Here is a 20,771-nt window from a genome sequence, read left to right as displayed (position 1 = left end):
CCTTTTACACAGTAAGTGCTAATGAGACTGCGATTTCACCAGATGTTTTATTTACCGCCTTTGCGTACTCTAACAGATCTTCTTACACGCAAGTATGCCTCAAGTAGAGCGTGCATTTAGGTTTTTGACCTTCTATTCTGAAACTAACAATGTTCAAAGGTCCCAATATTCGACCATTGCTTACGTCATGCAACTAGGGTAGTAGATATCAGCAGCCATTGCAGAGATATATGGCCTACACAGACGTAAACACTTGTTAGAGTGATGGTCGCTAACTAAAACATCCGGCTGCATTAAAATGAGCTTAGTATGTGATCCAGTTGCTGCTCAGCTCTATCCTAGTGATGCTCCGTCTACTCATCAACCAGTGGTGGTGGAGGGTGATGGCAACTGCTTCTTTCGTGCTGCGTCTGTGACACTAATTGGATGTGAGAAGAATCACGTCAAACTTCGCCAGAATGTATGTGAGCAGTTGGAAGAGCAAGCTGAAGCTGTTGCGTCCTCCATACTATCATGGTCCTTGTAAAACCATGACTAATTTTAATTAATATGTGAGAGTTCAGCATTGCTTGTTCTTCAATAGCTTCTTTCAAAATAGGTCAGTCTAATATAGAATTTATGAACATGACATATGTGTACAGTACTGTTCCAGTAATTTTTGCTACCATTCATGATTGGGATTCTAGCGTAGGGCACGCTTTAGTCTGTGAATCTAACTAAGGCTTTAAGTTTCTTGGCTTTTCTGAAATATTTATTTGGTGCATAAGAGATCAAGGTACAAGGTACATTTAATTTATGCATGGCCAATCAAAACTCTTATACGACCGATCAAATTTTGATTGTGATCTGACATTTGCTGGCTGACTGCAAAACGTTATATTGGTCACTGGTGTGTGTCTAACTATCTTTTGTGTGTGTGTGTGTGTGTGTGTGTGTGTGTGTGTGTGTGTGTGTGTCCGTGTGTATGTGTGTGTCCCCAACTATCTCGTATGTGTATGTGTGTTGTGTGTGTCCAACTATCTCGTGTGTCTGTGTCCGTGTGTATGTGGTGTGTGTGTGTGTGTGTGTGTGTGTGTGTGTGTGTGTGTGTGTGTGTGTGTGTGTGTGTGTGTGTGTGTGTGTGTGTGTGTGTGTGTGTGTGTGTGTGTAACTATCTCACCTTTCCTTCTCCATCGAAATAGTTCTTGAACATGTGAGTAAGTTTGGAATCTCTGTACGGCACAATCTACACACAATCAATCCATAAAGTCATCCTTCCTACTATTTTATCACGTGATTCTCACTCTCGTTGTTCCGTTTGTTTGATTCTCTCTCAATGTCTCCATACACGTACGTAACACCATTAGATTGGCATTGATATTACCTACACACACAGACAACAATCAACATACAGGTTGCCTGTATTTTTATCTCACTGTCCATCTAACTGACTTACTGTCTGTCTTTCTGTCAACCTTTCTGTCTGTCTGTCTGTCCACCTTTCTGTTTGTCTGTCTGTCTGTCTATCCACATCTCTGTCTGTCTGTCCACCTTTCTGTTTGTCTGTCTGTCTGTCCACCTTTCTGTCTGTCTGTCCATCTTTCTGTTTGTCTGTCTGTCTGTCTATCCACATCTCTGTCTGTCTGTCTGTCCACCTTTCTGTTTGTCTGTCTGTCTGTCCATCTTTCTGTTTGTCTGTCTGTATGTCTGTCCACCTTTCTGTCTGTTTGTTTGTTCACCTTTCTGTCTGTTTGTTTGTTCACCTTTCTGTCTGTCTATTTGTTCACCTTTCTGTCTGTCTATTTGTTCACCTTTCTGTCTGTCTATTTGTTCACCTTTCTGTCTGTCTATTTGTTCACCTTTCTGTCTGTCTGTCCACCTTTCATTCAAGGCCAAGTCCATTAGTTAATCTATGACTTTGATGTTTGCAAGGACTGGTTTGCTTTTGAAAAATACTAGCTTATGTACTAGTGCAATCTATATGAACAAAGTATCTGTCTGTCTGTCTGTCTGTCCACCTTTCTGTCTGTCTGTCTGTCAACCTTTCTGTCTGTCTGTCTGTCAACCTTTCTGTCTGTCTGTCTGTCCACCATTCTGACTATCTGTTTGTCCACCTTTCTGTCTGTCTGTCTGTCTGTCTGTCTATCCACATCTCTGTCTGTCTGTCCACCTTTCTGTCTGTCTGTCCACCTTTCTGTCTGTCTGTCCATCTTTCTGTCTGTCTATCCACATCTCTGTCTGTCTGTCTGTCTGTCCACCTTTCTGTTTGTCTGTCTGTCTGTCAACCTTTCTGTCTGTCTGTCTGTCAACCTTTCTGTCTGTCTGTCAACCTTTCTGTCTGTCTGTCCACCATTCTGACTATCTGTTTGTCCACCTTTCTGTCTGTCTGTCTGTCCACCTTTCTGTCTGTCTGTCTATCCATCTTTCCCAGCAGTTACTGCAAAGTCCTTCACCAACCAGCTTCTCTCAGCCTGTCTCCGGTGGCTCGTGTTCGTGACGTCCTCTCCGATCCAGCAAGATCAACCAACGACAACTGACTGACCATCATCAACGACTTATCCTACACACAAGCTCAGCAATAACGTAAAATGTGTGTGTGTGTGTGTGTGTACGTGTGTGTACGTGTGTGTGTGTGTGTGTGTGTGTGTGTGTGTGTGTGTGTGTGTGTGTGTGTGTGTGTGTGTGTGTGTGTAATTGCTGTTTGTCTCAATCTGTGAGTTTCAACTGACTGACCGCAATCACTTCCGTTCCCGAGCTGTCAAGTGGAGCGGCAACAATCCGGATGTTGAACACGCTGTGACTGCGACTCGACTCGTGATTGAGTTGCGTTAGAGCGACTCGTCGTCTCTGCTTCCCTGCAAGGCAACCAACCAACTCTCAATTGAATTAATTAAATTAAAATGTTAAAAAATTAATTTAATTAAAGTGTTGATTTCAACGAGAGTCTGACTGTCTGACCTTTCCATAAAAGTTCGTATGCCTCTTCGGTGCTCTTCACTTCTATCTCTGTAGCTCCACTGACAAACATCTGATGATTCAAATCTTCACGTAGAGTCTTCGACTGAGGAGGCCTACACGCAACGTAGCAATTACTTATTGGAATCAACAAGCAAGAAGGCAATTAATTATTTATTTTATAACAATTAATTAATTATTTATTAAATATTTATTATTTATTAATTAAAAATTTTTATTTATTTTATTGCCGTGCTCAACCAGCTCAGTCTGGTTTGTAAAGTCTATTACAAGTACCGGAAGCAAACCCTGCTTCAGAAGTACTTAGACCATCACGGCTGTCTAGAAAGAAGACATGACTTTACGAAGAATCCGAGTAGATCCCAGAAGCACTGTTTTCTGTAAGTGCTGCAGGTTGTGATGACCTGGAATAATGTCCAGCCACCGTGCAATACCTGCATGCACTGTGCCCGAAGCTCCCAAGACCACCGGAACCACCAGTGTTCAACAATGCCACATGCAGCTTATCTCCACTCGCAAGTCGTTGTACTTCGCCAACTTCTCAGCATGTTTCTTGCCAATGTTGCCATCAGCAGGACAGCTGATATCAATAAGAAGACAAGTGTTTGTCTTCCTATTTCTGAGACAGATGTCTGGACGATTGGCTTTGATCTTCCTTGCAGTGGGGATGGTGGTATCCCACATCATAGTAATGTCATCCGTCTCCACAAGCCTATCAGGATGATGCCGGTACCATCTGCTCTTCACTGGAACCCCAAAATGATGACAAACATCCCAGTGAATGATGGAGGCCACCTGATTGTGTCGATCAGTGTAGTCCATCGGTGCCAAAGCACTACAGCCTGCCACAATGTGGTCGACTGTTTCCAGACCTACACTGCACATGCGGCAAGTAGGACTGACATCACGATGTAGAATCTTGCGCTCATAGTACCGAGTCCGAAGAGCTTGGTCTTTATTTATAATTTATTAATTAAAATTAATTATTTATTTTATTACAATTAATTAATTATATATTTTATTAAATATTAGTTATTTTGTCATACTTTGGATGTAGTTCTTCATTGTCTGTCTCTTCCAGAAGATCGTAAATGTAGTTGTTGTAGATTTCAATGAAGGAGACGAACACTGAGTAAACGTTGTCTTCGTCCACCTAGAAATGTTATAACATGGATTGTATTGTGGGATGGTGTGATGGGTGGTGAGCGTTTGTGCTTGGGGTTTGGACTGACTTCCTCGATTTTCATGGTGTCGGGAACACGAATGAAATCAGGACTGTCGGTACCACCATTGATATTCCTGAAATGTACGTGTATGTTAGTCATAGGGAAACAGACAGACAGATGGACAGACCAACAGACATATGGATGGACAGACAAATAGACAGACAAATGGACACACAGACAGACCAACAGATGGATGGACAGACAGGCAGACAGATGGACACACACACACACACACACACACACACACACACACACACACACACACACACACACACACAGCCAGCAGCAATGTCTTGCATACTTTGCTCTCTGCATTGCTTTAAATCTTTGTTGCTCCATTTTGGCATTGAATTCTGACTGGATCTCGTATGAATTCACTTGGTCACATTTGAACACCTAGCAACAACAGAAAAAGGTCTGCATTCACAGTCATTTGTACGTGTGTGTGTGTGTGTGTGTGTGTGTGTGTGTGTGTGTGTGTGTGTGTGTGTGTGACATACAAATCGTTCTGCTTGCAGATGAGCAATAGAATTGAAAATGACATCCATACTGCGTGGTAGCATTCCACCATTGCCAGGCTCTCCTGTCATAGTGTATGTCTTACCAGAACCCGTGATACCAAACGCAAACAAAAGACCTACAGTTACACACAACACATAAATAATAGAAAATGCATCTCATAATACACTAGACTATTGTATTGGAGGGATGCATCTCACAATACACTAGACTATTGTATTGGAGGGATGCATCTCACAATACACTAGACTATTGTATTGGAGGTATGCATCTCATAATACACTAAACTATTGTATTGGAGAGATACATCTCACAATACACTAGACTATTGTATTAGAGGGATGCATCTCACAATACACTAAATTGTATTGGACAAACTGTAAGAGAGAATTGTGGCTTACCGTTCTTTCCTTTCAGCATGTCTTCCACCATCGGAACACACAGACGTTCAAACACGTCCTTCTGATCGACATCGACATCAAACACATGTTGAAATGTGTATTGAGTGGCATTACGATGACCAGCCTTGTATGACTGACAAAACTAAAACAAAAAGAACACTCACAAGATGACTACAAAAGACTGCTACTATAGAAACCAATTAGCACCCACCCACCTTGTACGTTAAATTAATATCAACAAAAATAAAATTAAAAATAAAATATTGCACACGATAATACAGACTTTCGCGTAACATATACGTATTTTATATTTTAGTACACGTGTGGTGCCAAGTTTGTAAGTCCACGCCCACACGCCAGTCATGCCTTCCCTTTTCTCACCTCTGGAGGCTCTAACTGAAGAAGTGTACTTGAAATCCTGGTGGCACAAACGTCGTCGTCTTCGTCGCTGAGAGGTTTTAGCCGGCAGTAGACCTGTGAGTCCATAAAGAATGAAAAACGCGTTGAAACGTGAAACGCTTTCCTACCTCCACAGGGTCAGTTGGATGTTTAGGTTGTTTCCTCGGAGTTTTACCGGGAGTCTTTCGTGGCGTCTTTCGTGGCGTCTTTCTTGTTCTAGTCGCGTCTGCCATCGAAGAGGCAACCGAGCGATTCAAATCTTACCGCGCACTTGCGCACTATGGTCACAAACTACAGCTAACGCGCGTTAGACTTGTAAGCTGTGTAAAGGCAGAGTCTGCTGGAATTGTGTTTCTCGTAATCACGGCGACGGCGAGGTCGAAGACAAATTTTTTCGTCGCGGTTATAGTTTAGTCCACCCAGCGACTCCCCGGTCCCCTTTCGAGGAGTCGACTCTAAACGATTTGAGGCGCTCGCAACATCGAAATCTACAATTCTAGACTTAGTTACTAGCGGCCGAGATCTAGAGTTGGTCATGGGTTGACATCTGATAATTATAACGTCGTTTAGCTAAATAGGCCATAGATCATCTGTATAAACGTTTGGCGTGAAATCACAAACATACATACCGTGTGGAGGTAATGTAGACGAGGGAGCATGTGGAAATTGAGTAAATATTTGGGTATTTATTTACTTTTTTTTTTATAAAATGTTAGCAAACAAAAACAGACTGAAATACCGTTAGGTTGCTGCTAGATTGATCCTGTTCACTAATCTAGCAAAGACACTAAAGTACAAAAGCTTCACTTACACTTCTATCAAAGAGCAAACACAGTCTAGACATAAGAAAGGGGCAACGACTGCAGTCAATACAAGTCATGCAACAACCGTTCATTTTCTTTTCTTGTTCTGTTCGTAATACATGAAATCCTAGACAAACATGCATAATTCGTACATTTCGTTACATTCAGTGCTATCTCTATGATCATGATTGATATGAATTACCACAAGAAAGGCAGCAGACAAGAGTGTGGCTTTCATTTGCCACGTCAAGTCCATAGGAACTAGACAATACACCAAACAAAAATAGACACCTAAGTTTATCTAGAAAGAAAGTACATGCTACATACACGTTACAGAGAAATTGCCAGTTCCTGTGAACGTTTCCTGACAGAAGCCACTCCATTGGCTTGTGAGAGTGCCGACTTGCACTCCATTTTCTTGATTCAAAATCTGCATTATGATTGAACCAGCAAACTTACACATCATGTACACAATTGCACAAAATGTAACGTCTAAATGATATTTGTATTCAGCAGTTGTTACACAGAAATTTTATGGATTGATTGTTTACTCTCTGTTGCTTGGTTTGTACATGCCCTGCCATCATCATACATACTGTAGTGTACACAGTAACGCAGGCTGGTCACGTGACGTCTGACCATACGTACATACATACATACATACATACATACATACATACATACATACATACATACATACATACATACATACGTAAATACGACCGACTCGACGACTCACTTCCCCTCTTGAGTACCACGTGATCAAATAAATAATTAAACTTATTTATTATTTATGTTTTAATTTTAATTTTTTTAGAATACATCAGCCGACGCCATGCATGCATGTTGCAAGACAGACAACTCCACCTGGTAATCTACATCACTGCAGCATTTGCAGTACCAGCAAGGCCCTTGTATGAACATCTGTTGTGATCCGGTTGCATCAGAAACGTGGAACTGAGGATTGAAACACGTATACCTTACATACAAACGGCAGTTTTACACATTAAGTTAGCATACAAAAATAAATTATATATATACAAAAATAAATTATATATATACAAAAATAAATTATATATACAAAATAAATTATATATATACAAAAATAAATTATATATACAAAAATAAATTATATATATACAAAAATAAATTATATATATACAAAAATAAATTATATATACACAAAATAAATTATATATACAAAAATAAATTATATATATACAAAAATAAATTATATATATACAAAAATAAATTATATATATACAAAAATAAATTATGTATATACAAAAATAAATTATATATATACAAAAATAAATTATATATATACAAAAATAAATTATGTATATACAAAAATAAATTATATATATACAAAAATAAATTATATATATACAAAAATAAATTATATATATACAAAAATAAATTATATATATACAAAAATAAATTATATATATACAAAAATAAATTATATATATACAAAAATAAATTATATATATACAAAAATAAATTATATATATACAAAAATAAATTATATATATATACAAAAATAAATTATGTATATACAAAAATAAATTATATATATCCTACTTTTCATTGACGTAACCAATCACGGTGCCTGCTGGTGCTTGCACTTCCAAGACGTTGAGAGAGCAAGGACACAAGCAGCCTCCACATCGGAAAGGCCTCTCCAGGTGTATCACTTCACGACCGAGATTGTCGACAATAGACATAGAGAAGGAACGTTTAGGACCACAAAACTGACGCTCACAGCAGTCACTCACTAGATATAAGAAAATCAGCTGTAGTATTAATTAATTAATTAATACTAATAAATTAATATAGTTAAATTAATGACATAATTTTATGAGGTTAACTAGCTATTAGTAGTGTTATAAAGTGTATACTAGATATGATGCGTAATTACGCGAGGCGCAAAACCTTAACTTAGTATGCGCATGCGCAGAAGAGGAGTGAGTCGTTGACGCGCAATCGGATAGCCTACTGTATCCTAGCGTTTCACGCCTCCACTAATTAATGTCTAACTGCTTTTAGTCTAGGCATGCCCTCATGCATGCAATATTGTGCAAAGCATCTCTCTTGTAAATGTGGTGTGTGTGTGTGTGTGTGTGTGTGTGTGTGTGTGTGTGCGTGCGTGCGTGCGTGTGTGTGTGTGTGTGTGTGTGCGTGTGTGTTTCAATTCGCATTTACAAGGTAGTAGCAATAGTACGACGCGCTAATTCACATGTTGTAACATATTTCAGTCAATCTGACTTTCTGCTGCGTAGTAGACTTGCTGTCCCATCGAATTCTTAATGACGTATTTGTTTTCGGTTTCAAACCCGGTGAGAACTTTGCAACACAGACTACTAGACATCGCATCTAGAGACGCAGTATTAGCAGAAGTGCACACCTTGCACGATTTGCACGAGCTGGTGGACGAGCAGCTGGTCGACTTGCGTCAAATATTCGAGGCCCTGAGGCACGCCTTCGGTGCTGGGCGGTAAGCTCATAACCGGAAATGATGGCTCAGCCTTTGGCTGAGACAGTAGAGGCTGCTTTTCAGTCATGCTTCCTCGAAAATTGAGCGATGAGTATAACTAAGAGGCGGAGCAATGGGCGGGGCAAGTTGGCGCATGGCTTTGCTGCACGTGATCACCTATAGCAAGTTGCGTCATTAGAAGTTGCGTCATTACGTTGACCAATGGAAGTCCACAAAACTAACCACGTGATTAGCGACCATCTTTATCCGGGATATTTATAAATCACGTGATACATACACCATGGCCAGTCATAGTAATTCGGCTTCCGAGTCAGAGGAAAGTGACGGCGTCGAGATTTCGTGCCAGCGTCGCTTCGCGCTGCTCTATCGCAGCAAATTTGGAAGCGGAAAGAATTCGAACAGCCGTTGCATTTTGTTGAAAGACAAACTGTACAGTCCGCCCGAATTTCTCAGTCAGTGTAAAGTTTCACGCCAAAAAGACTGGAAGAAAGTCCTTTCATTTAGAGAGTCGAGTTTGCACACGTTGATGAAAGACGGTCGTTTGCCCGTTCACAGTAGTCGCTGCTCGTGTGCTTGGTGCTCTCAGAATGTCTTGAAGAGAAGGAGGGGAACCAATTTGACTAGACAGAGAAAACAACGTAACCATAGTGATGACACTGATGAGTCTGATGGGTCTGATGAGGTTTATATTGAGAATGTGAATGACTCGGATTATGAGTTTGGTGATGATTACAAGTATGTGGCATCCAAACAATTTGGAACTCCTAGTAAGAAATCGAAGATTAAACTGAGGTCGAAGAGGGCACCTGTGCCATTGATAGAGGAATCCAGTGATAGCAGCAGTGAAGGTAATGAGTGATGAAAGAGATGAGTTGGTAGGCAGAGAGACATTGACAGACTGACGAAAACAAATAATAAACAAAGACAGACAGGCAGGCAGATTGACAGGCAAACAAACAGACGGACAGATGAACAAACAAACAGACAAACAAACAGACAAACACGCGTACAGACACAGAGACAGACACATAAGCCCTGTCCACACTTGTGAGGTGGTTTTGATCGCAATCGGTTGAATTCAAATTTGAAATAGTGGGCGTTACTTCCACGTACGCTACGTGTGTAGTCGGAACACCTAACCCTCCTCACTCGCCTTTGTTCTCGCTCACCTTACGTCGCTGTATCAACGCTTTCCACAAGCAAAGATCCCACACATACACATCAGTCATCAGTCAGGTGATACCAAAAATGAGGCGCAGGTATCCTATTTAAAGTGCAGTGTGGATGCTTGTTAGCCCGATCGGATCCCGATCTATTTTGGTCTAGTGTGGACAGGGCTATAGACAAACAAACAGATAGACATATACACATTGACCTATGTACACGTGTTATGTTGTGTTGCAGACGTTAGTGACAATAATGAGAGAGATGAGAGACTTGTCGGTCACTCTACAGCAGCTCAATCAATTAACTGCATGTCATTAAAGATTTCACGCATACAGAATGAAGACATTCAGTCCACGAGACAAGATGATGCTACAAACAGGTGAAACAACCTTAACACATGCACACAGAAATATTTTCAAAAAGACTTTCTCATTTGTTGGCATTGATGGATCGTTGATGACATTTCTTGTTGCATTATGTTAAGGACAGAACAATCTTGGCATACACTATTAAACAGACATTAATGTTTTAATAGGTGTCTCATTGTGGTTGGTGAGTTAGTAGCAGTATGTTTGTATGCTTGGTTGTTGGTCTGTAAGGATGCTTGCTTGTCTTCTGCTTGTCTGTCAATCTAATTCTACGTTTGTCTCACTGTTTGTTTGTGTGGCTGCCTGCGTGTGTGTGTGTGTGTGTGTGTGTGTGTGTGTGTGTGTGCGTGTGTGCGTGCGTGTGTGCGTGCGTGTGTGCATGTGTGTCATGTTATGTTTATAGACATTGCTTGACGTCTCAAATAGTTTTGTTCTATTTTTTAAAAATGCTACGAATTATAGTCCACAATACTATTGAATAGTCAGTCTCTGATCATATCTCTAAGTTAGTTTATGGTTTTTAATTGTGTTTTGCACAGAGAAGAGAATGATGGTAGGAATAGTGATTATAGCAATTCAAGTACTTTGCCTGAGTGTATAGACTGTCGGTCACCAGACAGTACAGAAGGAAATGATGCAGTAGAGTCACCGTCCTTGTTGCGTTGCTTTACAGCAGATTCATTACCGGACACACATCTAGAAGCCAGCAATGCAACAGACGGTGAGGAAGATGAGAAACCAGATGAAAGGACGGAAGTTTGTGTGAAAGCGAGAGGTGGTGAAGAGATCAACATCAATTGGCAGACCTTGTTTGTTTGTCCTCGTTTGAAGTCGAAGGTGAGACATGGAGGAATTCGTGACGAGATAAATTTGATGGGCTACAGTGTTAACGTCATTCAAATGCTCTTGCAATTCATTAACGGTGAAGAATTTGATTGCACAACGCTGAGCGAGAGTGACATGTGTGCATTGATCGAATTGGGCTTCGAATGTCTGGATGAAGAGACTACAAATGATCTAAACACAAAAGCATTAATCAAACAGATCCTAACAGAAGACAACGTTGTGTCTACCTACTCAACAGCGTTTACAGAAAAGTTTCAAAAAGCGTTAGAAGTCTGTAAGAGGTGCTATAGATAAACAAGAGTATGGGAGCTGTATCCTTAGCTCTTTGACCGTCTGTTTGTAGGTTTGCAGACGGGTGTGACTTGCAGGTTCTCGCCACAAGCTCAGGATTCAGGAAAGTCGTACCTCTTGCCGTCTCTTATTTGTTCCGCCGTGACATCAGCAGCTAAGGTGTTTAAACTAGAACTACTGTACAATGGTTAGTCTGTTTTACTAAGTTAGCCGTTTAGGTTTCTTACTTTCATTGCATAAACAAGACATAGGCTGTCATGTGGAGCATCCTCCTAGACTCTAACCCAGTCTCACTCCGCTTTCGTCATTCTCTGGATTGTCAGTCCTCAAAAAAATTTCGGTGAGGATTGAAAATCCGGGGAATGACAAGGGTGGAGTGAAACTGGATCAATCCTCCCACTGGAGTTGATGCCTACTGAAAGTAGTAGAGTAATCGCACTTGTAGTTAATTAAGTTAATGCATTTGCCTCTACGTATCTTTGCAAGTAATGTATATTCAATGAAGCCATTACTCCAAATCAGTTGAGTTACTCAACAATAGAAAGTCTTACCAAGTGAGAGTGGTAGATCAAACATTTTATGACGTCATTACACAAGCTTATGTGCTAGTCCGTTAGTCTGGCGTGGCCAGACCTTCTCCGCCATCATAGTTCTGGCGAGAAAGAATGTATGGAATTTTTGCGCCTTTCTCGCCAGAAGTACAGTATACATGATGGCTGAGACGGCCCGGCTACGCTAGGGAACTTATTACGAGTTCAGAACACCTCAGAATAACTCCGTGAAGCTAGCAGACTGTCACTAACTGAGGCGCGAAACGCTATGCATCCTACCGGTCACATGATAACTTGCTCCGCCTTCTGCGCATGCGCTTATTTAACCTGTATCGGTTTACTAAAATAATGCGTGTTTATGCCTCATCGTAATGCTTTTTAGAGTTTAGAGTTAAATATGGGCATGCGCATATACATTACTATGTGATATCAATGTACACTGTCTAGACATGATGCATGTTTACAAATCACTAGAAATTGCGGCTACTTACACAGCAGCTAATACCCACGCTGAAATGTACTGCATACCTCCAGCCATTCATTACAATTTCACTAAAATAGCGGCACCATCATTCCTAGACCTAAAAACCACACCCTCGCGTACGACTTCATCAAAAACCTTCCAGTATGAATGGAGAGATAGGGGAGTCATACAGTGTATATAAAATGGGGAATTAGGTTGGCTCATCAATGCTAAGATGTTGGAGATTGTGCTAGTCGGGAGGCAAGAGTTCATGGAGACGATACCGCTCACGAATGAGGGGACGGACATCTTGATTCTAAACAGAGAAACGCACAGAATTGAATAGGTAAAACAGTCATACGTGCCACACACTCAGTACAATAGAGAGACACTTGAGTAGCTGCTGTGATGGTGAATGTTTGACAAGGAAGATGCTTACACAAGGATACATATGACAGACAGACAGATAGATAGGTAGACAGACAAGACAAGTAGACAGATAGACAGACAGGTAGATAAACGGACAGACAGATAGATACGTAAACAGATAGATAGATAGACAGACAGATAGATTAGCACTTATGACATTGCATCCAGACCTAGTCGCTTACAGTTGCAAGTTGAAAAAGTCTTGGCTACTTGAATTGTTGGTGCCGTTTGAGCCGGTGGCGGAAGATACTAAAGCTAGAAAACATCTACGGTATAAAGATCTTGTGCAGGATGCCAAGTCCTCTTATCACACAGAATTGCTACAGCTAATTATTGGTTCAAGAGGTTTCATTTTCTCCGAAATGAAACGATCACTGGCCGAGTGTGCAAGCCGTTCAAACGAGACATGTACATCCTTTTTGACAACATCATTCAGGCAGTTATCAGAAGTTCCTATCGCTGCTGGATTAACAGAAAAAACTAGTAGTTCAAGTGTTTGTCTTGTTTAACTGTTATTTTTGTTGCTTGAAATGTAATTTCTTCCCATTTTAGTTTCCTTTTAGTCTTAGCGGGATCATTGGTGTTACAGGAGATGCCAATCCTGGAAAGACTCCGCCTGCATTATAAGACGCTTATAGTTGTATTCTGTAGCGGATATATGACAATAAAAGAAGTTCATAGGTAGACAGACAGATAGATAGGTAAACAGATGGACAGATAGGTAGACAGACAGACAGATGGGTAGACAGACAGACAGATGGGTAGACAGACAGACGGGTAGACAGACAGACAGACAGACTTAGAGATAGACACACAGACATATAGATAGACAGACAGACAGACAGACAGATAGATAAGACACAGACAGACAGATAGACAAAACAACAACACACAAACAGGAAAGCAAACATAATTGATATGTTGTGTACTATGTGATGCATGGTCACTATGTCAGCCTTACTTGCTCTCGTAATTCCATGAGAAACGGAAGCAGGTCCAGTAGCTCGTTATCTGAGCTGTCACTAAACCAACTCTCAATAGGAATTCCATTGGACAACTGCAACAAACCAAACATGCCCATCAATGCCACTGCAGAGCAAGAGTGCCCTACTGTCTAGACGTTTGGAAAATAAACCCCAAGGCTCTACTCTCAGAGACAGACTCTGTTGACCTACACTCACACTCAAATCCACCTGGAAATTTCCTTCCTGTAAGGTGGGAGGGATACTCCATAGTTTGTTAGTTGAGTCTACTATATGTGAGTGATTCAAGAAAGTTGTCACTCAAAGTGTTGATTATGGAAACAGTTGATCAGCTCTATTGATCAGATTACAATCAGCTCCAGGGGGCCACACCATCTTGTAAGGCTAATAATTCCTGATGTGCAAGTGTTTACAGTAAACATACAGTAAACATACTTTCTTAATAGTGTTTGATCACCTGACTCACTAAACACTCTTATCATTCCAGCATGTGTGATACAGGAATGTGAGTGGCTTACATCATTACGTGTGATCATGCCCACATGAGGCCAGACCAACTACATTTTTTCGATGTTCGGATATTTGGAAATGAAACTTCAACGAACCAATGGAAATAAAACTGAAAGCAATGATCATTATTTACGCACATCAGTTTTTATTTGGTCAAGCTTTCCACCGGAATTAAGATCAAACAGGATGGATTATTAATATTAATGTAATCAAGAAATTCAGTTGGTCTGGCCTAATCTGTTGCTCATTACTGTCTGTCTGTCTCATTGTCTGTGCAAGAATGCAATTGGTCTGGCCTCATCTGTTGCAGTTGAAGTTAGAGTGAATATATGCCAATCTGTTGCTCGTTACTGTCTGTCTGTCTCATTGTCTGTCCAAGAATGTAATTGGTCTGGCCTAATCTGTTGCAGTTGAAGTTTGAGTGATTAAACTCCAGTCTGTGACACTCATTACTGTCTGTCTGTCTCATCGTCTGTCCAATAACGTCAACTGGCATGTAAAAACTTTTTTCATAAATCAATTTCCGGACTTTCATTCCCTCAAATCAGAACGCTGATGCTTGCAGTAGTTGTGACTGTATATTCCGTGCGTAATACTTTACAAAACAGTATCCTACCTGATATGCAAAGGCTTGTGGTGAGTTATCGATGATGACCGTCTTGGATAGATCTCGTCCCAAGATGGTGAGATCTTTGATGTAATTGCCATACACGCAGACGCAGTGCTCACGAAACAAACGATATCTGAAGAAGACAAACAGAGTGTGAACAGAAAGGAGAGACAACACGGGTCAACAATGTTGACACCTTATGAGAGTGTGGTCGGGATCTAAGAGGTCCAGCAACTTGTTAGCGTACACCTTATGGAAACGTAATGATTTAGATTGTTGTAGTGAATTTGACATGTGACAGGCACACAAAGGATGGACAGAAAACAGACAGACAGGCAGGCACTTAGACAGACAGACAGACACTTAAACAGACTGACTGACAGACAGACATTTAGACAGACAAACAGACAGACACTTAAACAGACTGACAGACAGACAGACACTTAGACCGACCGACAGACAAACACTTAGACAGACATACACTTAAACAGACTGACTGACAGACAGACACATAGACAGACAGAGACGCTTACACAAACAGAGAGACACTTAGACAGACAGACAGACACTTAAACAGACTGACAGACAGACAGACACTTAGACAGACAGACAGACCCTTAAACAGACACTTAGACAGACAGACAGACCCTTAAACAGACTGACAGACAGACAGACACTTAGACAGACAAACAGACAGACACTGTTTAATTGTATGAATGTGTGTACCTTTTTCGAGGCAGTAAAAACCGTGACTTCAAATTTAGTAGAAACTGCTTCTAAAAATTGCTTAAAGTTCGGTCTCGTTCTCACGTATACCTGCAACGTATCAGTTACAATGTACAAATATATGAAAAACATACAGACACAATGACATGCTCACACACTTGCAGGTGAACGCATGAACAGACAGACAGACAGACAGACACGTGAGCACACACACACACACACACACACACACACACACACACACACACACACACACACACACATGCAAAGAGCAAAGTGATCAGTCAACTCACATCATACGTGATTCCCAAAAACGTCACAGGAAACGCAAAATCCGCATCGTCCAGCTTCATGAAACTACAATGCACCAACGTTTCATCCTACAACACAAAACCGTCACACAACTGAACAAAACACGTCACTACACAACTCCACCAACCAGATCAATAACAAGAGAGAATTCAGGCGAGCTTCTTGTCTTCACAGGAAGAGCTACAGAAGAAAATATTTCTCGCTGTCTGTGAATGGTGTGTGTGTGTGTGTGTGTGTGTGTGTGTGTGTGTGTGTGTGTGTGTGTGTGTGTGTCTAGGACATTTAGTTGCCGAAATTTAGTCGTGAAAGTTTAGTCGTGAATACACTTAGTCGCGGAAGTTTAGTTGCCGTGCAATTACTTTTTTAGTAGTGGTCACGTGCTTATTACCATCTGTTCTTTGTGTTGACGTAATCGCGTTAATTAATGGCTTCCACTCATAGCACCTTTTAATTTGCATAGAACACAGTCAACTATAGTCATAGTATAGTCAATTGAAAGCTCACTGCCAGAATTTAGACTACCGTCCGACGAAAACTTGTCAAAGTCGTATGCAAAACCATTATAGCACAACTTTGTCTGTTCTTTTGAGCTTAGTACCCTTTCCGAAATTGCCGCCATTATCATAGGAAACACGTGCAACAATGACTGGAGCAACAGCTACGTAGGCATTTGTACCCCTTCAGTGATTGATACCCTCATCTTATTGGTGTTCCTTGATGTGATGACAAACGTTTCACGTCTTAACTAATTAATTAACTAATCCAGTGTTTTCGTGCCGCCTTCTGGTTGTCCATGTAAATGTAATTATCGATTTCTGCAACGTAAACTTAGAAGTCAATGCGAATAGAACCGTCACTCAACGTAATAAGCACCTGGCGACCATGCTCCTGTGGCGACTAAGTGTACGGCGACTAAGTGTACTGGCGACTATATTTCAGCAACTAAATGTCCGGCACCTGTGTGTGTGTGTGTGTGTGTGTGTGTGTGTGTGTCCTGTGTGTGTGTGTGTGTGTAGGGTTCGCCCACAATGGTTGGAGGTGGTCGGGCCCAACCAGTACTCGACAAACACTATCACTCCACATGTTCCCTACCACCCCTATATATTTACCGATGAGTGAAATGCTAGATATAGTAACAGTGTTTGGTATGTACGTATGACCAAATGACTTGCTAGGCCAAGGCATAACATGTGATTGCTGATGGAGACAAATACATGACCGGAAGTCAGTCTCTTTCTCACGCTCTTCTAATTTGCTCTGTCTAATTGCATTCAAGCTGAAAAGGTATGGCACGCGGAGGGTTTGCACTGGAGTGCTTCTTAAACAAACACTTCACTGATTGGCGGTTGTGCAGTAGATGTTAACGTACATTAAGGCCTTGGGCTGCAGACCGAACACTTACTGTGTTGCACAGCGCATTGTTTTGGTCTTGCTTTCCAAGGCCAACTACGACAGCACACAAGAGATGGGTCTAGACGCTTCAGGCGACTCTAACAGTGAAAGAGAACATGTTACACTTCATAAGCGACTCAGTCGTTCGTACGTTGTAGACTCCACATGATCGTCTTGAGCAACTTGCAATCGCTTGGTCTTTCCCACTTTCCTCCGTGTTTCTTTCTAAAAATGGAGGCCATACTACAGTACAAAAGGGCTTGAGTGATGTCAAAAACACACGGAAACGTGCGTCACCACACATAATCACGCGACACCAAATACTTTCGTTCTAGAGCCGAACCATCGCCGTATGTGGCTTTTCGCCGTCGATTGAAAGTGAGTCAGTGAGGCAAAAGCACATTTTACTTTCGCCTAAGCAAATATCAAAGTCTACACGAAGCGGTAAAATGAAACGTACACTTATTGGACCTTATTTAGAAAACCACCAAGTACGATTTTGTTTTTAGCCTTATCATAATGCTCAGCTATCAAGTTTGCTCTGAAATAGCGCCAAACGTCTCAACTTGAAGACTACTAGAAACGATTAGCGGCCGAGGGCGGAGTCAGACCGGTGAAGTGCTTCTATAACTTAGCTTGAGTTTTACTTGCTCCAATGAATGGCAGACGTCTAGCCTTGCCAAAGTCTCTAAACATGAGACTGGGTAACATAGTTCCCTGACTGTTGACAGAAATTGGAGCTTTCTTAGTTTACTCTTTCAGATATGTTCTGCTTGGCACTTTCTTGTCTGTTTTGCTCTACTTTTTTCCACGGATATCTGTACACGTTTGTGGGTGTGTGTGTGTGTGTTAATACCAAACCTGGAGATGCTTTCCGCATTTCTGCTGTGATGATAGGGACATGCTTGATAAAGTAAAACCTAAAACAAATCGCTAGTGAAGAAACACGGAACAAACTGTTGAAATAGAAAGGAAGACTTACGGGTCACATACTAACACATTGTACGGCAACGCTACATCGTCCATCTACACAAGACACAACAGACAAATCAAAGACAGTAGACTGACATTGACATACATTATGTGAAGATATGGTAGACATACTTGGCCTCCGTTTTGGATGTTGTCGGTTGTCACACCGTTGAATGAGTCAGTTGTAACTGAGCAAACACAAACTACTCTGTTAGACAAGACAGACAGGAGACTGGTGACTGCAGTGATGTGCGCACCTGGCAAAACGTCTTCGTCTGGAATTGATACGGAGCTCTCTGAACTACTGACAGAGTCGTCTCCTGACTTACCTAGACATATATGCTTGAACATACACAAACTGACGAACAGATGAACAGACAAACAAATTGACAGATGAACAAACAGATAAACAGACAAACAAACAAATTGACAGATGAACAGATAAACAGACAGACAGAAAAACAGACAAACTGGCAGACAAACAAACAAACTAATTGAAAGATAAACAGACAAACAAACAGACAAACAAACAGATAAACAGACAAACAAACCAATTGAGATGAACAAACAAATAAACAAACAAACAGATAGACACACAGAAAAACAAACTGGCACACAAACAAACTAATTGACAGATAAACAAACAAACAGACAGACAAAAAACAAACAAACTGACAGAAAGACATACAACCAACTTATTGACAGAGAAACAGAGACAAGCAAACAAACAAACAGACAAAACAGACAGACAGATGAACAAACAGATACACAGACAAACAAACAGATAGACAGACAGCAAAGCGTACACACAAACAGATAGATGTATAGCCAACAGATACAAACAGACAACAATGTCTCACAATCTTTTCCAAAAAATGAGAAGACTGGAGAGAAGATAGTCCCCAAAAATGTAGTCCTGCAGACCACATCACAACTGCAACATGTTAGCATAACAAAAGGGTACAAATCAATGATACCGTTTAGGACTCGAGGGTGGCTTTCTATGTCCGGCATCTACAAACACAATGCAAGAGATGAAAAGTGGTGTGTGTGTGTGTGTGTGTGTGTGTGTGTGTGTGTGTGTGTGTGTGTGTGTGTGTGTGTGAATAATGGCCACAGCTATGTCACGATAAACAGATGAGACGAAAACATGCAGTGCGTAGTTGCAGTGTGTGATATTCTCATAGAGATTGTAAGACCACAGCTAGCAACCAAAAAAGCTACACAACAAGCAGACAGACAGACATGTAGACAGACAAACAGATATCATGTAGACAGAGAACAGACAGGGCAGACAGACAGACAGACAGACAGACATCAGAGACTTACTAACCTACATCAAAATCAGTTAGACACACAGACACAGAGACAAATTGTTCTATTGTAATAGATCTTCATCATCAGATACATGATCAGCATAACTGCATTTCTACACACAACTACAGTCTGACTCTATGCTTGATACTCTGAATGCCTTTGTCCAATGACATACATACATACATACAGACCGCCAGACACAGACCGCCAGACACAGACCGCCAGACACACCCGCACACACACAGCGTACCGGAGGCCACACCCACACACCAAATGTCTAACATTGTTAATCACTTGAGCGCAGCGCACATAATAAAACCTACTGGAGGCGTGTCCTCACCTAAGGCCTTCCCAGCCTTCACCTTCACTCCATTCTGAGGTGTCGACGTGATGAAACCGTCGCAATCCTACAACCGGAAACGACGACGTCATCAACAACTAAAACTCACCAAATCATCAGGCGCTCATTCGCCACAACAACACAACAAGCATGTGTCGCACACGTGCGCAGCACAAAGAACGTACACTGTAGCTATTCCTTGCTACAGAGTGCGACATTGATTGGCCACTCGTTGTAGCACCGCACTTCCGGTCTGATATTTTGTGGCTCCGTAGCTGAGAACACAAACAAGTTGCACGCGTGCATTCAACTCCATGCGCTTTTCTTACATCGTACGACTCCTTTTTCGGCCACAACATCATGTTGATCGACGAGAAAATCGACTTGCGTGACGCGTTGCGTTTCGGCCTCGACGCTGCCGCATCGTCTTCCTGTGACGTGCAACAATGGTTGGTCCCATGGGATATGCGATGATACATATATGTAGCAAAACGAGAGGAGGAATGTAGCAACGTGTGGTGTAGCTTACTGTAGCAGGCGGCGATTGCGGCTCCGTGTTTTGTGGGTGAGATCGCTTTCTGGCGAACATGGCGAGCGTCTAGGAGTGCAGCATGAACGACGAGACGGTGCCGAGATTGTGCCGCAAGGAGACCCGTTTCTCGCGCCAATACCGACGAATGTCGATTTTAAAGGG

At 41.4% G+C, this 20,771-nt stretch overlaps 4 protein-coding genes across 5 annotated transcripts in view; 1 reads left to right on the top strand and 3 right to left on the bottom strand.

The window, feature by feature from the left end:
• LOC134187905 (kinesin-like protein KIF23) overlaps positions 1-5,760 on the bottom strand; it is a 13,899-nt gene extending 8,139 nt beyond the window's left edge. For both annotated transcript variants that reach the window (XM_062656080.1, XM_062656081.1), the window contains exons 1-12: positions 5,629-5,760; positions 5,483-5,575; positions 5,102-5,243; positions 4,682-4,818; positions 4,483-4,577; positions 4,188-4,254; positions 4,002-4,108; positions 2,938-3,050; positions 2,713-2,834; positions 2,437-2,539; positions 1,284-1,363; positions 1,160-1,225 (exon numbers count right to left, since the gene is read on the bottom strand). In XM_062656080.1, coding sequence (XP_062512064.1) covers positions 1,160-1,225; positions 1,284-1,363; positions 2,437-2,539; positions 2,713-2,834; positions 2,938-3,050; positions 4,002-4,108; positions 4,188-4,254; positions 4,483-4,577; positions 4,682-4,818; positions 5,102-5,243; positions 5,483-5,575; positions 5,629-5,733 — 1,230 coding nt within the window. In that variant the 5' untranslated portion in view covers positions 5,734-5,760. The remainder of the gene's footprint in view (positions 1-1,159; positions 1,226-1,283; positions 1,364-2,436; positions 2,540-2,712; positions 2,835-2,937; positions 3,051-4,001; positions 4,109-4,187; positions 4,255-4,482; positions 4,578-4,681; positions 4,819-5,101; positions 5,244-5,482; positions 5,576-5,628) is intronic.
• Positions 5,761-6,170: 410 nt separating this feature from the next.
• LOC134187886 (phospholipid scramblase 1-like) lies at positions 6,171-8,948 on the bottom strand. Its single transcript, XM_062656056.1, has 7 exons — positions 8,711-8,948; positions 8,572-8,649; positions 7,888-8,080; positions 7,171-7,282; positions 6,631-6,733; positions 6,506-6,564; positions 6,171-6,430 (listed from the first exon to the last, which is right to left on the bottom strand). The coding sequence occupies exons 1-7, from the start codon at positions 8,865-8,867 to the stop codon at positions 6,392-6,394; spliced, it is 741 nt and encodes a 246-aa protein (XP_062512040.1). The 5' UTR covers positions 8,868-8,948; the 3' UTR covers positions 6,171-6,391.
• A 132-nt stretch (positions 8,949-9,080) lies between these two features.
• On the top strand, positions 9,081-11,779 carry LOC134187930 (uncharacterized). Its single transcript, XM_062656104.1, has 4 exons — positions 9,081-9,648; positions 10,205-10,346; positions 10,875-11,462; positions 11,525-11,779. Exons 1-4 carry the CDS (start codon positions 9,081-9,083, stop codon positions 11,628-11,630), a joined length of 1,404 nt encoding a protein of 467 aa, XP_062512088.1. The 3' UTR covers positions 11,631-11,779.
• A 680-nt stretch (positions 11,780-12,459) lies between these two features.
• On the bottom strand, positions 12,460-20,757 carry LOC134187775 (CTD small phosphatase-like protein 2). Its single transcript, XM_062655926.1, has 17 exons — positions 20,607-20,757; positions 20,407-20,508; positions 20,263-20,352; positions 20,078-20,144; positions 19,398-19,434; positions 19,281-19,336; positions 18,678-18,749; positions 18,553-18,608; positions 18,431-18,474; positions 18,310-18,368; positions 16,184-16,236; positions 16,038-16,124; positions 15,745-15,834; positions 15,215-15,267; positions 15,025-15,151; positions 13,877-13,972; positions 12,460-12,802 (listed from the first exon to the last, which is right to left on the bottom strand). The coding sequence occupies exons 1-17, from the start codon at positions 20,664-20,666 to the stop codon at positions 12,737-12,739; spliced, it is 1,215 nt and encodes a 404-aa protein (XP_062511910.1). The 5' UTR covers positions 20,667-20,757; the 3' UTR covers positions 12,460-12,736.
• Positions 20,758-20,771: the final 14 nt, after the last annotated feature.

This window comes from Corticium candelabrum, chromosome 12 (assembly GCF_963422355.1).
Source record: "Corticium candelabrum chromosome 12, ooCorCand1.1, whole genome shotgun sequence".
Taxonomy (NCBI): domain Eukaryota; kingdom Metazoa; phylum Porifera; class Homoscleromorpha; order Homosclerophorida; family Plakinidae; genus Corticium; species Corticium candelabrum.
Note: the sequence above shows the minus strand (reverse complement) of the source record. Positions and strands in the feature narration are given on the sequence as shown.

Coding starts and splice junctions, on each gene's coding strand:
- LOC134187886 (XM_062656056.1), bottom strand. CDS start 8,867: ATGACTGAAAAGCAGCCTCTACTGTCTCAGCCAAAGGCTGAGCCATCA. Junction 8,081..8,571: donor AGTCTACTACGCAGCAGAAA/GTCAGATTGACT, acceptor TCTTATATCTAG/TGAGTGACTGCTGTGAGCGT. Junction 6,734..7,170: donor GCAGTGATGTAGATTACCAG/GTGGAGTTGTCT, acceptor ATCATAATGCAG/ATTTTGAATCAAGAAAATGG.
- LOC134187930 (XM_062656104.1), top strand. CDS start 9,081: ATGGCCAGTCATAGTAATTCGGCTTCCGAGTCAGAGGAAAGTGACGGC. Junction 9,649..10,204: donor CAGTGATAGCAGCAGTGAAG/GTAATGAGTGAT, acceptor GTTGTGTTGCAG/ACGTTAGTGACAATAATGAG. Junction 10,347..10,874: donor CAAGATGATGCTACAAACAG/GTGAAACAACCT, acceptor TGTTTTGCACAG/AGAAGAGAATGATGGTAGGA.
- LOC134187775 (XM_062655926.1), bottom strand. CDS start 20,666: ATGTTCGCCAGAAAGCGATCTCACCCACAAAACACGGAGCCGCAATCG. Junction 18,475..18,552: donor ACATCCAAAACGGAGGCCAA/GTATGTCTACCA, acceptor TGTCTTGTGTAG/ATGGACGATGTAGCGTTGCC. Junction 15,835..16,037: donor TTTTGGGAATCACGTATGAT/GTGAGTTGACTG, acceptor GATACGTTGCAG/GTATACGTGAGAACGAGACC.